General features: G+C 47.4%; 1 protein-coding gene across 1 annotated transcript; it reads left to right on the top strand.

Annotated features, from left to right (window-relative positions):
* Positions 1 to 384: 384 nt before the first annotated feature.
* LOC123651027 (polyunsaturated fatty acid lipoxygenase ALOX15-like) lies at positions 385 to 12,454 on the top strand. Its single transcript, XM_036451877.2, has 14 exons — positions 385 to 564; positions 2,210 to 2,414; positions 2,706 to 2,787; positions 2,893 to 3,015; positions 3,187 to 3,290; positions 3,472 to 3,632; positions 4,293 to 4,436; positions 6,054 to 6,263; positions 10,203 to 10,289; positions 10,387 to 10,556; positions 10,732 to 10,853; positions 11,410 to 11,510; positions 11,633 to 11,800; positions 11,907 to 12,454. Exons 1-14 carry the CDS (start codon positions 430 to 432, stop codon positions 12,084 to 12,086), a joined length of 1,992 nt encoding a protein of 663 aa, XP_036307770.1. The 5' UTR covers positions 385 to 429; the 3' UTR covers positions 12,087 to 12,454.
* The last annotated feature ends 3,013 nt before the right edge of the window (positions 12,455 to 15,467 follow it).

Here is a 15,467-nt window from a genome sequence, read left to right as displayed (position 1 = left end):
TGCCCAGAAACCATTTCATAATTTTGGCATTGCCAGTCATTTGGAGTGACTAAGATAAAAAAACAAACTTTATTGTGTTTCTTAACAAGTCCTGGACTTCCCAGCCACATTCCACCTGCCTGCTGGGCTAGGTGTCAATTTCTTCTACTGTTTATTTTTGGCCTACTCCTTCCGTCTTCCTCCAGCAAAGGTAAGGATCTGCACCCGAAACTGCCTAAGCCCCCACCTTCCCGAGCAGGGGCCCAGTTCTGGGCTGCCCAGAGCATGGGGCCATGTCAGGTGGGTTGGAGGCCTGCCATCCATCCCACACCCTGCAATTCTTCAATTTCAATCAAAACAGGGTTTTAGGGGGGGTGGGGTCTTGAGCCCTTTTATTAGGCACCTCCACTTTTCTTCCCCCTCAGAAGGCACAAAACTTCTCTGTGGAAGATGGGTGTCTACCGCATTCGCGTGTCCACTGGGTCTTCACTCTTCGCGGGCTCCACCAACCAGGTGCAGCTGTGGCTGGTGGGCCAGCAAGGGGAAGCCAAGCTCCGGACTTGCTTGAGGCCCGAGAGGGGCAAGGTGAGCTGGCCCCCACCCTGAGGACCTCACCTACCTGGGAAGAGGCCCAGGAGGACCTCACCTACCTGGGAAGAGGCCCGCGCTGGGCAGAGAGGGGCACACAGAGAGCGCCCTCTGGTTTCCTTGGGATGGAGAGGATGCTCCTGCAGCACCTCCTTCACAGAGCGCTCTCTTTTTGCAGAGATCCTGGAAGGGCTGCTTGTCTCTGGTTTCCTCTATTTTATTTCGAGAAGGAGGGAGGGGGAGGGAGAGGGAGAGGAAAAGTAGAGGAGAGAGAGAGAGAGAGAGAGAGAGAGAGAGAGAGAGAGAGAGAGAGAGAGAGAGAGAGAGAGAGAGAGAGAGGGAGAGAGAAGAAAAGAAAGAAAGAAAGAAAGAAAGAAAGAAAGAAAGAAAGAAAGAAAGAAAGAAAGATTGATTGACTTTGTTCCACTTACTCATGCGTGGTTGAGTCTAGTATGTATCCTGACCGGGGGTGTACCGGGAACTTTGGGGCATCAGGTTATGCTCTAACCTACTGAGCTACCTGCCAGGGACTTTCCTCCCTTGGGAAATTCTATTTCAAACCTCTTCCACAGAGGTGGGGAGGAGGAGAGTAACTAAGAGCTGAATTTCCTCATCCCTTCCCCTCTCTCATCACATATACGGGTTCGGCCTGGGCTCCTGTTACTTTTTCTTCCCCATTTCCCATCCCCACATTTCCGTCGCCCACCCCACTCTTTCCAGGACCTCCAGATCCGGATGTCTGTCCTGAGGATGCCTCAAAGGAATATGCCCAAGTGAGGTCTCCCCTTTCCCACCCCCACACCTCTCCCCTTGCCTTCATGGCGGTGTTACGCCAGCGTCCCGCTCTGTTCGCCTGGAACCAAGAATCAAGCGCTGTCAATTCTGCCTCCTGGACATCTCTGGCTTCCCAGCCGGATGCCCAACCCACCCCCAAACCACCAGTGTCCCTGTGAACCTATGCCACCTTCCGCCTCTTCCCCCGCCCGGCAGCTTCCTCTCCTGCCCTTCCAGCCCCTCTGCAGCCAGACCAATTTTATCCAAATACACCCCCAGCCTCATAAGATGTCCCCACAGACATCTGAATGGCTTCTGCTGGTTCTCAGAACCACCTTCTTGGCTTGGAGACTGCTCATGCTCATCTCCCATGTGCTCTGTGCTGCGCTCAGCCTCCAAGCATTTCTTCAACGTTTTCTCTCTCTCACTTTCCCTGGCTAATCCCTTCACACCCAGAGGTCTCTGCTCACACCCAGGGGAGGGGGCACTGGGTCTCTGGGCTGTAAGGGCCTGGTCACCAGTGTATCTCCCCGTGCAACAGTGCGCTGCCTGGGGCGGTGCCCCACTCAGTGCTGGGTTGGATCAATGACTAAGAGGAGGAAAGAGGAGGAAAAAGAGGAGGAAAGAGGAGAGATAGGGCAGGAAGGAGTGCATCTTTCCTTCTCCACTCACTCAGGGCTGAAGAACTCCACGACCCATAATAAGGACGAGGTGACACCTGGTCCGGGCGCCCTGTTTCTCCGTTTGACTCCTTTTGAGATGCTTTCCCAGAGGCCCAGTCAAAGGGCCAGGGCAAGGAGCTGGGCTCAGTCCCAGTCTCCATTTCCGGTGATGGCCATGGATGCTGAGCCTCTTGTGTTGCCTGCAGGAGACAGAGTTCCAGGAGGATGTGAAGGAGTACTTAGGGCCACTGCTTTTCGTGAAAGTGCGCAAAAGGCACTTCCTACAGGATGACGACTGGTTCTGCAACTGGATCTCCGTGCAGGGCCCTGGGGCCGGTGGGGAGGAGTACCTGTTCCCCTGCTACCGCTGGGTGAAGGGCCGTGGCATCCTGAGCCTCCCAGAGGGCACAGGTGAGCGCAGGGTGGGGTGTGAGGAGGCCTCTGGGGCCCAAGAGAAGCTGGGTTGGGGGAGAGGAGAGGGAACAGGGTGTGAGGGCGGGAACCTGAGGGCTGGGTCTTTTTTCCTTTGGGAAGAGGTGGATTGCTGGAGTTGGCAGCAGGCTGGGGAGGGGCATGATGCTGAAGGCTCACCCCTCACCCGCAAGGGTGGGCTGAGAAGGCACCCCAGGCCGGGACAGGGGGAGGCTCTCAGGAGAAGCCTCTTTGTCCATGCCCTTGTTCTTTCCCTCCTTCCTCCTCTAGGCTGCACGTTGGTAGAGGACCCTGAAGGCCTGTTCAAGAAACACAGAGAGGAGGAGCTGATAGAGAGAAGGAAGCTATACAAGTTAGCTTAACCTTGCCCCTGACCTCCCCCTCCTCCCCCCAATGATCTGGCAGTGAGTCATGGCCCTTCCTGGCATCAATGCCTGATTTCATTTCTGCACCACAGATGGGGTAACTGGAAGGATGGGTTAATCCTGAATGTGGCTGCGGCCAATTTAGATGACCTCCCGCAAGATGAAAGGTTTCTGGAGGACAAGAAAATTGACTTTGAGTCTTCACTAGCCGTGGGGTGAGAACAGTGAGGGCTGGAGGAGAGGAAGGCATTCTGGTCCAGGCTTCTATGGACTGGCCTGGGCTGGATTAGCCTAATGGGGCTAGATTAACCCAAGGAGGGTGGTTATAGTTATAATGTGTGATTTTGAGACTAACTTTCAAATGCTTCACCTATCCTTACCTGAAGGCTGGTCAAATTAGCTGTCAAAGACTCTCTAAATGTTCTTGTTCGCTGGAATAATTTGGATGACTTCAACAGGATCTTCCGGTATGACCACAGCAAGCTGGCTGGTCAGTATCCCTATCTCAGTACTTCTCTCAGGACCCTTTTCACCCAATCTAGGGAACCAGGGCTGGGAGGCCTGAGTTCTGGATTTCTCTGGTGGGCTGGGGCAAGAGGGAGTAGTTTGGTGGGGTTTAGAAGAACCAGGGCACCAGATCTCACAACCTGCTCCACAACTGCCACCCTCAGAGAAGGTGCGGGATTCCTGGAAGGAGGATGCCTTATTTGGGTACCAGTTTCTCAATGGTGCCAACCCCATGCTGCTAAGGCGCTCCAGTGGCATTCCTGCCCGCCTAGTGTTCCCTTCAGGGATGGAGGAGCTGAAGGCCCAGCTGGAGCAGGAGCTGAAGGTATGGACATGATGGCCCAAAGGAGGCCACGCAGTGAAATGGGAGTGTGGTCTGTGTTTATGCTGCTCCAGGCCCCACTATGAGCCCAATTTGCCCCCAGATGCAAGAGGAGATTCTACAGGGAAATCCTGTGTGATCCTTGAGGTGTGCAACCACATGGCCTTCCCCTCAACTGAGAAAAGCATATTGGGAGGAATAGTGTGAGATGGGTGATAGATGCAATCAAAATGACGAAATAACTGGGCATTGGTGCTAAGTATTTGGGGGAGTGTGTAGTAAGAGAATCAGATGGGGGAGGCTTACTAATCAGGAGTCAACATGGAACAATTGATGGGTTGGGCAGAGAAAATTCCTGGATTATAAGGTGAGACAGACTTGGGTTTGAACCCTGGCTGTGCTGTTTATATAGTGTGTGACTTCAGGCAAGTTATCTATCTTATTTTATCATGTTTCCTTTTTTTATTTTTATTTTATTTTAAAAACCTGAAGTTAATTCAAATACTTGTAAGACTTATGTGAAGCAATAGCATGTGATTCATTACCTGTTACAAAGTAGGTGATGGAGATAAGTTAGTTTTCTTCTAGTTCTTCTTCCTTTGGGGAATCAGCATGGGAAGTAAATGCCTTTTACTGATAGCCCTCACCCTCTGCCCCATCCAGGGTGGCACACTGTTTGAAGCCGACTTCTCCCTGCTGGATGGGATCAAGGCTAATGTCATCCTAGGTAGCCAGCAATACCTGGCTGCCCCTCTGGTCATGCTGAAACTGCAGCCTGATGGGAAACTCTTGCCCATGGTCATCCAGGTGAGAGGACTCATGATTTCTGCTCTTTGGTGTTTGGCCCTCTCAGCTCAGCCCTTCACCCAAATTCATTGAGGATTCACTTGTGCTGAAGCACTGGAAGTGGCCATAAAGGAGGCAATGGGAAAATGCAGAAAGGTGTGGTCTAGCTGGAGAGAGAGACTGGGAAAATCTAAATATGCTCCAGTACTGAGGAAGTACCCGAGGGTTGAGGTATTGTGGGTGGGTCATGGGAGGCAGGGTGAGCATGAGCCTTGGCAAAAAAGCAGGACCTCCTCCCAATGGAAGATGAGTTTGGAGGCAAGGCTGAGGTGTGCAGAGTGTGAGAAGTTAGATAGTCAGTGGACAATTGGGCTGGTGTGCTGAGGGGTAATGTGAGGGCCCAGGCTGTAGTGGGCAGTGGATGCCAAATCAAGGACTATGAACACAGGAAGCTGGAGTAGGTTGTTGTGAAAGATGCTATAGGTACAGTCTATGGATCATTTTGTTTAGGATAGATTGGAGAAGGGAGATGCTGGATCTGGAGTTTAGGGTGACATGCTACAGCAATTGTCCAAGATGGGGGTAATGGACTCAAGTTGTTGAGAATAGCTGTGGGTGTGTAGAGGAAAGCTATATGGGCATGCAGAGGAAAATTAAACTGGCCTGGATTGAAGGAAAGAGAAAAGTAAGAGATACCTGCAGAAATAAGGACAAATGAAGAGGAAAAGATGCTCAAGTGGGCTTTTCTCTGGCCAATTATGAGATAGCTAGAGGCCCGATGCCTGAAATTTGTGTAAGAGTAGACCTTTTTTTTTAAAAAAAAAATATTTTATTAATTTTTTTATAGAGAGGAAGGAAGAAGGATAGAGAGTTAGAAATATCAATGAGAGAGAAACATCAGTTAGCTGACTCCTGCACACCTCCTACTGGGGACGTGCCTGCAACCAAGGTACATGCCCTTGACCAGAATCGAACCTGGACCTTTCTGTCCACAGGCCAATGCCCTATCCACTGAGTTAAACTGGTTAGGGCGAGTAAACCTGAATTGTCCTGGCTGCTGGTACCAGCTTCCCTCTGGCACCTGAGACCCAGCCTTCCCTTGGCGGCTGGCAGGCACCCACGAACCGGGCTTCTTTTGCAGCCCTTGCTTCATAAGGAAGGATGTCCGGTCCAGTTAGCATATTTGTTTTCATTATTATAGATTATTATAGATGCAGAACACTCAAATTATTACATCTAGCTCATGACTACCTGGTAACTGGAGACTTAATCAACTGAATATGGGTGTTGTTGAAAGATTGGAGAGAAACTGAACTTTCTGAAAAAGTGTGAGATAAAGAAAGCAGAGGGTTTGAGTCTTGTCCACACGGAGGGGAGTGAAAGGGGAAGTGGAGGCCAGGAAGTGGGTAGAAGAGGAGCTTCTGCAGAAGGATGGGCAGAGTAGCTTGTACAATGTTAATGCACTGAGTGGGTAGGAAAGTCAGGAGAAGGAATAGTGGCTGCTGGGAGTAGCAGCAGTGAGATGGAGAAAGCTAAGTAAATCTGGGGAAGAAGGGAGGGGTTAAAATGCAAAGGAGGGGGGATCTGCTGGGCACCTGGGCACTCATCCTCTTTCCCCACACTTTATCCTCCATCCAGCTCCAATTGCCACGCATAGGATCCCCACCACCACCACTTTTCCTGCCCATGGATCCCCCGATGGCCTGGCTCCTGGCCAAATGCTGGGTCCGTAGTGCTGACTTCCAGCTTCATGAGCTTCTCTCTCATCTTCTGAGGGGACATTTGATGGCTGAGGTTATCGCTTTGGCCACCATGAGATGCCTTCCATCGATACACCCTATCTTCAAGGTAATACCTTATCCCCTTCTCTCCTGCCTGCCTCTCTGCCCCATGGCACAGTCCCATGTCTGGAAGCACCCTCTCTGTAGAATCTCAGGGAGTGGGGAAAAGCCAACCAATAAGAGACAAGGGAGCAAGAGAGTGAAGTGAGGTGGCTTGTTCTGTATTTTCAACAGGGTGACATCACCTCCCAAGGAGGTGGAAATGATTCATTGGCAAGGTGAGGCATGAGGGGGTGGAAGGTGACAAGTCTTACCCTTTTTATGTATAAAGCACAGATTGATGAACATACAGTGTATAGGCAGTGCCCACAAAAGACTGAGGATTCCATTGCAAAAGGGAAGAACAAGCAAATAACATAGAAGACTTTCCCAACCAGTTTTTTTTAATTTAATAAATCTTTATTGTTCTGATTATTACAATTGTTTCTCCTCCTTCCCCCCAAAAGCTCCCCTCCACCGGTCCCCACCCCACCTTCTGCCCTTATCTCCCCATCCCCCACTGTCCTGATCCATAGGTGTATGATTTTTGTCCAGTCTCTTCCTGTATCCTCCGCCCCCCCGCCACACACACCCCTTTCCCCCTGAGAATTATCAATCCTCTCCCATTCTATGCCCCTGATTCTATTATATTCACCAGTTTATTCTGTTCATAAGATTTTTAATTCACTTGACTTTTAGAATCAATTGTTGATAGATATGTATCTGTTGTTCATAATTTTTATCTTTAATTTTTTCTTCTTTTTAAAGAACACCTTTCAGCATTTCATATACTACTGGTTTGGTGGTGATGAACTCCTTTAGCTTTCTCTCATCTGTGAAGCTGTAGATCTGCCCTTCAATTCTGAATGATAACTTCACTGGGTAGAGTAATTTTGGTTGTAGATTCTTGCTATTCATCACTTTGAATATTTCTTGCAACTCTCTTCTGGCCTACATAGTTTCTGTTGAGAAATCAGCTGACAATTGTATGGGTTCTCCTTATAGCTAACTAACTGTTTTTCTCTTGCTGCTTGTAAGATTCTTTCTTTGTCTTTTGCCCTTGGCATTGTAATTATGATGTATCTTGGTGTAGTCCTCTTTGCATTCCCTTTGTTTGGGGTTCTGTGTGCTTCCTGAACTTGTAAATTTATTTCTTTTACCTGGTGGGGGAAATTTTAGGTCATTATTTCTTCAAATAGGTTTTCAGTGTCTTGCTCTCTCTCTTCTTCTGGCACCCTCATAATTTTGATGTTGTTACACTTGAAGTTGTCCCAGAGACTTCTTACACTATCTTCAACTTTCTGGATTCTCTTCTCTTTTTGCTTCTCTGGAGAAGTGTCCTTTGCCTCTTTGTATTCCAAATCTTTGACTTGATTCTTGCATTCCTCTAGTCTGCTGTTGGGTCTCTCTATAATATTTTTTATTTCAGTCAGTGTATGTTTAATTTCTAGTTTTTTTTTTCTTTTCTTTTCTTTTCTTTTTTTTTTTTCATATCCTCGAGGATCTCCTTAAATTTATCGGCCTTTTCTAGGAAATTCTTGAAAAACCTTATAATCGTGGTTTTGAACTCTATGTCCAGTCACTTGTTCTCCTCCATTTCATTCGTTTGTGATCTGTTTCCTTGTCTCCTCATTTTTGCTGCTTCCCTGAATTGATAGGGTACCTTTGTGTGCTGGGTGCCCTATGTGGTTCAGTGGGTCAGCCTCCCAGTTACCTGATGTGGACACTCTTGGTGCACCCCTTTGTAGACTGCATGTACAGCCTTGTTGTAGTTAAGTCTTGATTGTTGTTGGTTTCACTGGGAGGAATTGACCTCCAAACCAATTGGCTGTGAGGACCCGCTGTGTCTATAATGGAAGAATTGCTGTGCTGGAGATACATTTATGGGGCAGGACTTGTTCCAATGGGGCTTTGGTGCTCATTGAGTTTGCTTCTTGAATGTGTCCCTTATGAGAGTAGTTGAAATCTGGTGTCATCTCACACAGACCACTAGATACACTAGTTTCTGGATCTCCAATGGGGTGCAGGTCAGCTACTGTCTGAGGCCACCCAGCAGGAGCTACAGCAAGAACTATAGTTTTCTCCTCTTTGCTTGGGATTTGGTGGTTTTGGAGCAGTCTGACTGGAGATTCAGTTTATTTTGTTAAGCTGCCACAGGGCAGGCCATTTGTATGCAAAAGCAGTTCTTTGGGTTCTGGGTGGGTTTGTAAAATGTGCATGGCAGAATCTCAGGGTGGAGCGGGGTCTCAGGGTGTCACTAGGCTGGGATGTGGCAAACAGCGATGGCTGCCATCAGCCTTCTCTATCTTTCCGCATTTCCAAGTCCCTGCGTTTCCAAGTCCCTGTGCTCCAGTGCAGTAAACAATGATTGCTGTGAGTACCTCTGCAAAAGTCACCCTCACTTTCCAACCCAATGGTCAACAGACCAGCTTCTCCCTGTAGTTGTCTGGGACCAATGCGTGTCCCCAGAAACTGGATTTCAAAGTGATTGGGAGTTTGTTTCCCTTTGGGTTGAAAAAAGCTGTGCCCCCAGTTGCCCGCCACCAGCCAAATTCTTGTGCCTCCGTACCTCAGCTTTTCAGCGTTTGTGCTCCTTTCTCTTTCCTTCTAGTTGTAAGACTTTCATTCAGCAAGCTTTCCCGTGGTTCTGGGTGATAGATGTTTTGTCTGTTAGTTGTAGTTTTGAAATTGTTGTGTGAGGCGGCAGTTTAGTTGTTTACCTGTGCCACCATCTTGGTTTCTCCTCTCCCAACCAGTTTTGACCTGTCCTAAAATAGTAACACACAGACCAGTTAGAAAGGCTCAGGTCCACAATAATGGCTTTAAAAAAAAAAAAATTTTTTTTAAACAGACAATTTGAACTTTTCTTCTTGGGCACTTCCAATGGGGCAAGAACCATTCTAGATGATTGTGCTAAGCAAAATAAAGGTCCTGATCTTTGGAGATTTTCATGCCCATTTTGGGCTACCATCTCATAAAGATTGTGTTATGACAGATCGGCTGTGAATAGTAAAATGCAGAGTATCATAGCAGAACAATGTGATTTTGAGTTCAGACTGAGTGGCCAGGAAAGATGACATAGAGAATGAGGCTCTGAGGAACCAGCCTTGAGATGATCAAAGTACATATTGTTCTGAGAACAGTGCAGAGGTCCTAAGGCAGGAGCAAGCATGGCATGTTTGAGGAAAGAAAAAGAGGTGAGTGTAATGGACAAAAGGGAGAAGGGAGGAGAGGAAGGTCTGCAGGTAGGCGGGGTAGAGCATGCATTCCAATGGAGGCAATTAGACTCCTCACAGGGGGTGAAAGTGAGTCCAGAACTATGGAAAAGTTCTAGGGTGCAAAAACTTAGAATATTTTATGTATAAAGCACATATATACAGCTCTATCTTGTTTGGCTCAGTGGATAGAATGTTGGCCTACAAACTAAAGGGTTTCAGGTCAAGGGCACATACTGGGTAGTGGGCTCAATCCCCAGTAGTGGGTGGGCAGGAGGCAGCCAATCAATGATTCTTTCTCATCATTGATGTTTCTATCTCTCTCTCTCTCTCATTCCCTTTCTCTCTGAAGTCAATGAAAAAATAAATAAAGCACACACACACACACAGTACATAACAGATATAGTATGTGCAGCATTAAAATTTCAATGATGGGGGAGAGGAAACACTATCTGGAAAAGCTGTGTAGAAGAGTGATAATGAAAAAGGTTGAGAAACATTGAGCTACAACTTGAACAGTCTTATGTGAAAAGAAAAGGAGAATTATTTCTTCCCAGTATGCAGCAATAATTCAATGGTTTGAGGAATGAATTATAATTTGACTGAACACTCTTGGTGTTGAGGGACCACTGAACTTCATGGCTCTGCTTTTCCTGAAGACCTGGCACCTTTCCTGTTCTTCACTTCCAATTTCCTGCAGGGACTTGCTGCAGGTCTCTCCTGACTTGCTCTTCCCTGCTCTCTTCCTCCAGCTGATAATCCCCCATCTGCGATACACCCTGGAAATTAATGTGCGGGCCAGGACTGGGCTGGTCTCCAAACATGGCATTTTTGACCAGGTATGAAGAGAGAAGGGGGCTTCTGGAGCGCATGCTCCATCTGGCTCTGGCCTCCGGCAGGTGGAATTGCCTGACCCTGCCCATCCTTGCTTCTCAGGTGGTGAGCACCGGTGGGGGTGGCCATGTGGATCTGCTTAGGCGCGCTGGACCCTGTTTAACCTATAGATCATTGTGTCCCCCTGATGACCTGGCTGACCGGGGGCTTCTGGGAGTCAAGTCTTCTTACTATGCTCAGGATGCTCTGCGGCTCTGGGAAATCATGTATCGGTGAGGCAACGGGAAGGCAGGGCTTGGGGGGAGGGTGGGCAGTCAGGGAGTGGCTTGAGAGACCAAGTGACCTGTGTTGGAGGGCTGGGTGCCCTGACCTGGCCATGTGGGCAAGGAGCACATGGCCTGGAGGCTCCCTGTGAGCTTCAGCTCTCTTGGCCCAACCCCTTGACAGCTATGTGGAGGGAATTGTGAGTCTTTACTTTAAGACGGACAACGCGGTGAAAGAGGACCTGGAACTGCAGAGCTGGTGTCATGAGATCACTGAAATTGGCCTGCGAGGGGCCCAGGACCAAGGTGAGTTGAGTCCCTGCCCTGAGAATGCCAGTGAGGATGATTCCTCTTGGAAACATCCCCAGAATCCTCCCTGCTTCTATGAAGCTTCCCAGAAGCATCTCTAACCCTTATTTTAAATGCCCAATGGCCTTTTCAGGTTCTTATGCAAGAAGAATCCCGCTAGGTCCCAGGTGCAGTGGGACCAGTGGTTGTTCATAAATGCATAAAAAGAAAAAAAGAAAAAGAAAAAAGCTCTGATTTGTAGCATTTGCCCATTTCATGGTACAAATATTTTCACTATAACTCCCTTTGTGATGTCATTAGCTTGCTACATACCTGAACATTTAACATATCTGACTCTTGCGAGCCGGTGTGAGCCATACCAGTACCCATTGAGTAGGGCCTTCCCAGGAGATCTCTTTTCTCCTACCACAACTCATGCTCATGTCAGTGTCCACAATAGTTCCTCTGAGTCCCTGACACTCTTTCTTCCCTCTTGTATTCTCCCTGTTCAGCCTCTCTGAGCTCTGTTTCTGTTCCTGGCCTCCCAGCTTCTAACTGTCCTTACCTCCTGCAGGATTTCCCATGTCCTTAGAGTCCAGGGACCAGCTTTGCCACTTTGTCACCATGTGCATCTTCACCTGCACTGGCCAGCATGCCTCTGTCCACCTGGGCCAGGTACTTGTTATAGGGGGCAGAGGGCATCTGCTCCTGGAGTGGTGGTGTGGGCGGTGGGTGTGCAGGTGGTTAAGGGATTTTTATGCTTAGCAGTTTCATTCTAGATATCTTCCCCTTGTTAGCTGGATTGGTATGCTTGGGTCCCTAATGCACCCTGCACCATGCGGCTGCCCCCACCGACCACCAAGGATGTGACCCTGGAGACGGTGATGGCGACACTGCCCAACTTTCATCAGGCTTCTCTCCAGATGTCCATTACCTGGCAACTGGGCAGACGTCAGCCCATTAGAGTGAGAGCCGGGTGGCCTGGTCCCTGAGAAAGGGGGCAGCTGTGGGGAGGTGTGGGGCTCCCAACTGGGGTTCATAGGCTCTCAGCTGCTTCTGTCTCCATCTCAGGTGCTTCTGGGCCAGCATGAGGAGGAGTACTTTTCAGGCCCGGAGCCCAACGCCGTGCTGAAGAAGTTCAGGGAGGAGCTGGCTGTCCTGGATAAGGAAATTGAGATCCGGAATGCAAAGCTGGATATGCCCTACGAGTACCTGCGACCCAGCATAGTGGAAAACAGTGTGGCCATATGAGCACCCCGGCCTGTGGTTGTTTCAGCATCTCTTCCCCCCAACCCCAGTCCCATCCCTTAGAGTTTTTAGTCTTCCTCTCCCCAGCCACGCCCCCTTCTATCTCCACCCTCCCTAGAGAGTCACCTTTTCTCTGTGTCTGTCCACAGTGAACACATTTTACTCTAGACTCACCACTAGGGGGCTCATTTCCCAGTATTCCTCCCACGTTTCCTATTGTCCTCCCCTCCTCCCTCATCACTGGGTTCTCCCAAAGGGCAGATAGTAGTCACATTTATAGAAACTTGCTTTGTATTAGGTCAATAATACATATTACTCCACATGTTTATAATTTTGAGTTTAACAATAAAAAATATTTTAGACTAATGAAAGAAAAGAATTTAGATAAAACTCTCCTAAATCAAACAATGGCAAAACAGTATATAGGATGTCTTTTTAACTCGGTGGGATTTAACATGTCCTGAAGCCAGACACAACATAGGCAGGCCATTGACAGTGTGATTTTTAATATTTTCATTTTGTGGCTCACTTAGAAAATGATATGGGAAAATAAAGTGGTTAAACCGAAAAAGTTGCTCCCAGCTGGAGGGATTTGGCCTTGGGGCTTCAGGTTGAGGAGTCCATACTTATAAACCATTTGCAGTTCACCAGTCGGAAAGATAGTAAAAATCTCATTTTTATTTTAATGAGTGACAACAAAGTAACCAATAAATTTCAACTTCTGTATCTTGTTACATTTTGAAAAAATAAACTTGGAAGTTTCTTTCTTTCTCTCTCTCCCTCCTCTCCTCCACCCCCCTCCCCCAATATATTTTTATTGATTTCAGAGCAGAAGGGATAGGGTGAGAGAGACAGAAACATCAATGGTGAGAGAGAATCATTGATCAGCTGCCTCCTGCATACCAATTAGAGAAATAAAGAAGCACAATACATCATGAACCCACCACTGGGTCATGTGCCTTGATTGAAATTGAACCCAATACCCTTTAGTTTGTAGGCCAATGCTCCACTGAGCCAAACCTGCTAGGACAGAAGTTTGTTACTTAATATGATCATCTGTGGAGAAATATATATATATATATATATATATATATATATATATATATATATATATATATTAAACCTTTATTGTTGAGAGTATTACAGATGTCCCTTTTTTCCCCTCCATTTCCCCCCTTTACTTGGTACATCCCACATAGGAGTAGTTTTAGGCTTTATCGAGTGCTGATGGTGTACCAAAAGGTACAGGCACTGGGAAATAATACATTAATTAAGATCTTTCTCAGAAGGAATTCACAGACTGACAGTAATTTAGAACATGGAAGCAACTGGTTATGTGGGGTTTGGAGCTTGCCAAGGGGGTTCAGGGCTGCAGAGAAACTTGGGAGGGGGCAAGGCACTGGAATGAAAAGAGAAGTGAGCTGAGTATGGAACCCAGATAACACCTCCTTTTGAGAACCAGAGGTGCCTGTGAGGGAGAGTGAGGAGGACGTGGAGAGCGTGTTGTCCCAGAAAAGAAGAGCTTCCAGTAAGAGAGGGAGCTCAGTGCTGCCTAGAAAAGGCAGTGTGTTTGTCAGCAATCAGAGCTCTCAGTGAGGGCTGTATCAGAAGGGCTGGGGAAGGGGGCAGGGGTGGGGAGTATAGCCTTGGGAAGATTGGGAGGCTGGCCAAAGATTCTGCCCTTGAAGAGGGAGGAGAGCACAGGCCCAGGCTCTGTGCCACTGCCCACAGCCCCCCACATGCCCTTCCTGCTCAGTTCCTGGCCGGTTCTCTGACTGGTTTCTGTCTGCCAGGCAGGGGTCGCTCTTCAGCCTCTCCTCAGCCTGGCATGCGTTTCCTGTCTTAACCGCTAGGGGGAGGCAGTGCTCCTTAGACTCAAGCCAGGCTCTGGCTGGGCCATCTCTCAGGGAGGCAGAGATGTGAGGTTTCTGATGGCTTTACTTGGTCATGCTGTTGGAAATCATGACTTCTGCCACTTTCTCCCAGTATGAAGCCCTTACCCTGCCCCTTGACTTTTAACACACCACCACCCGATATATACTGTTGGATATGCATTTCTTTAGAGTTTGTCTCCTCCCAAAGAATGCAAGCACCTTGAGAGCAGAGACTTTATTTCTGGGCTGCTTACTGCTGAATCTCCTTCCCACATTCCTGGTTGATAGTGGGGACTCAGTCAACTCCATGTGGTGGCATAGTGCTTTCACCACAGTTTAGGGTCTCAGACAGCAAGAATCTAAACCCTTTAACACTTTGATCATTTTAGTCCCTGTCAACTAGCCTGGAGGTTACTTGCTTTCATTTGTCATACTCCACCTACCATCTGTCTATTTGTCCATCCAACAGGCCATTCCTTCACTCACTGCTTCCACAACATGGAAATAGTATTTCCTGTAGGCTGCACATTATGCTAGCTGCTGGAGATTACAAAAAGAGAAAGGTAAATAGATGAATACAATGCAGTGAAGTCATGTTGTTATAGAATGCTATGGGAGCCCCAAAAGAGAGCTGCCGGGCATAGTGGGGAGACATCTGGTACCAAAGGGCTTTGAGAGAGCAGTGCCTGTTGTCTGGGCAGTCTGGGGGCAGGCATTTTGGATGGAAGAAGGTTGGGGAATTCCACCAATCCTGTGAGTGGAACCAAGAGGCAGGACATTTTGACATTCACACTGTAGCAAACAAAGTATTTCAGTTTTTAAAAATAATTTAAGCTTCCTAACAAATATTTAGTTCAAATCTGTAGGAAAGTTAACAGAATAGCAGTACAATAGATACCCATATAGCTTAGTCAAATGCTGATATTTTGCCTCATTTGCTTTCTCTATATCTGTATTTTTTTTCTTGAGCCATTTGAGGGTAAGTTGTATTTCCTGGTTTTGTTTCTTGGCTAAAATCGAAGTAAGTTGCATTATTAATAGTATGATTCTTTATAATCCCTTATATAATTCCACACCCTGAAATACTTATATAATATTACTCTTACACACTTCCACACCCTTAAATATTTATACAGTATTGCTTGATTAATAACAATCTCTTACATAATTATGATGTGTTTTGTCAGCTAAGAATTTAACAATTGAGAGAATACTGTTATATAATGTGTTCATATTTGAATATCCTCAATAGTCTCACTATCGTCCATGAGAGCCATTTGTGTCAGCCTTTTAATGCCATTAAGATCCAGGTACCATTGTCTCTTCTCTGATCTGAACTCTGCCAATTGTCCCATTCCTGAGCCTCATCCCTTTCCTGACCCCCACCTATGTCCATTCATGGCCTTAGAAGGATCTCTATGGCATGGACCACCTCTGCTGACTCCTGCTTGGTTGTTAAAGCATGAGATTGTGGAGTTACCTCTTCCTTCCTCTTCATTCAAAAGCATGA

The sequence above is a fragment of the Pipistrellus kuhlii genome, unplaced genomic scaffold (genome assembly GCF_014108245.1).
Source record: "Pipistrellus kuhlii isolate mPipKuh1 unplaced genomic scaffold, mPipKuh1.p scaffold_m20_p_23, whole genome shotgun sequence".
NCBI classification, from domain to species: Eukaryota; Metazoa; Chordata; class Mammalia; order Chiroptera; family Vespertilionidae; genus Pipistrellus; species Pipistrellus kuhlii.
This window is presented reverse-complemented; position numbering and strand designations above follow the sequence as displayed.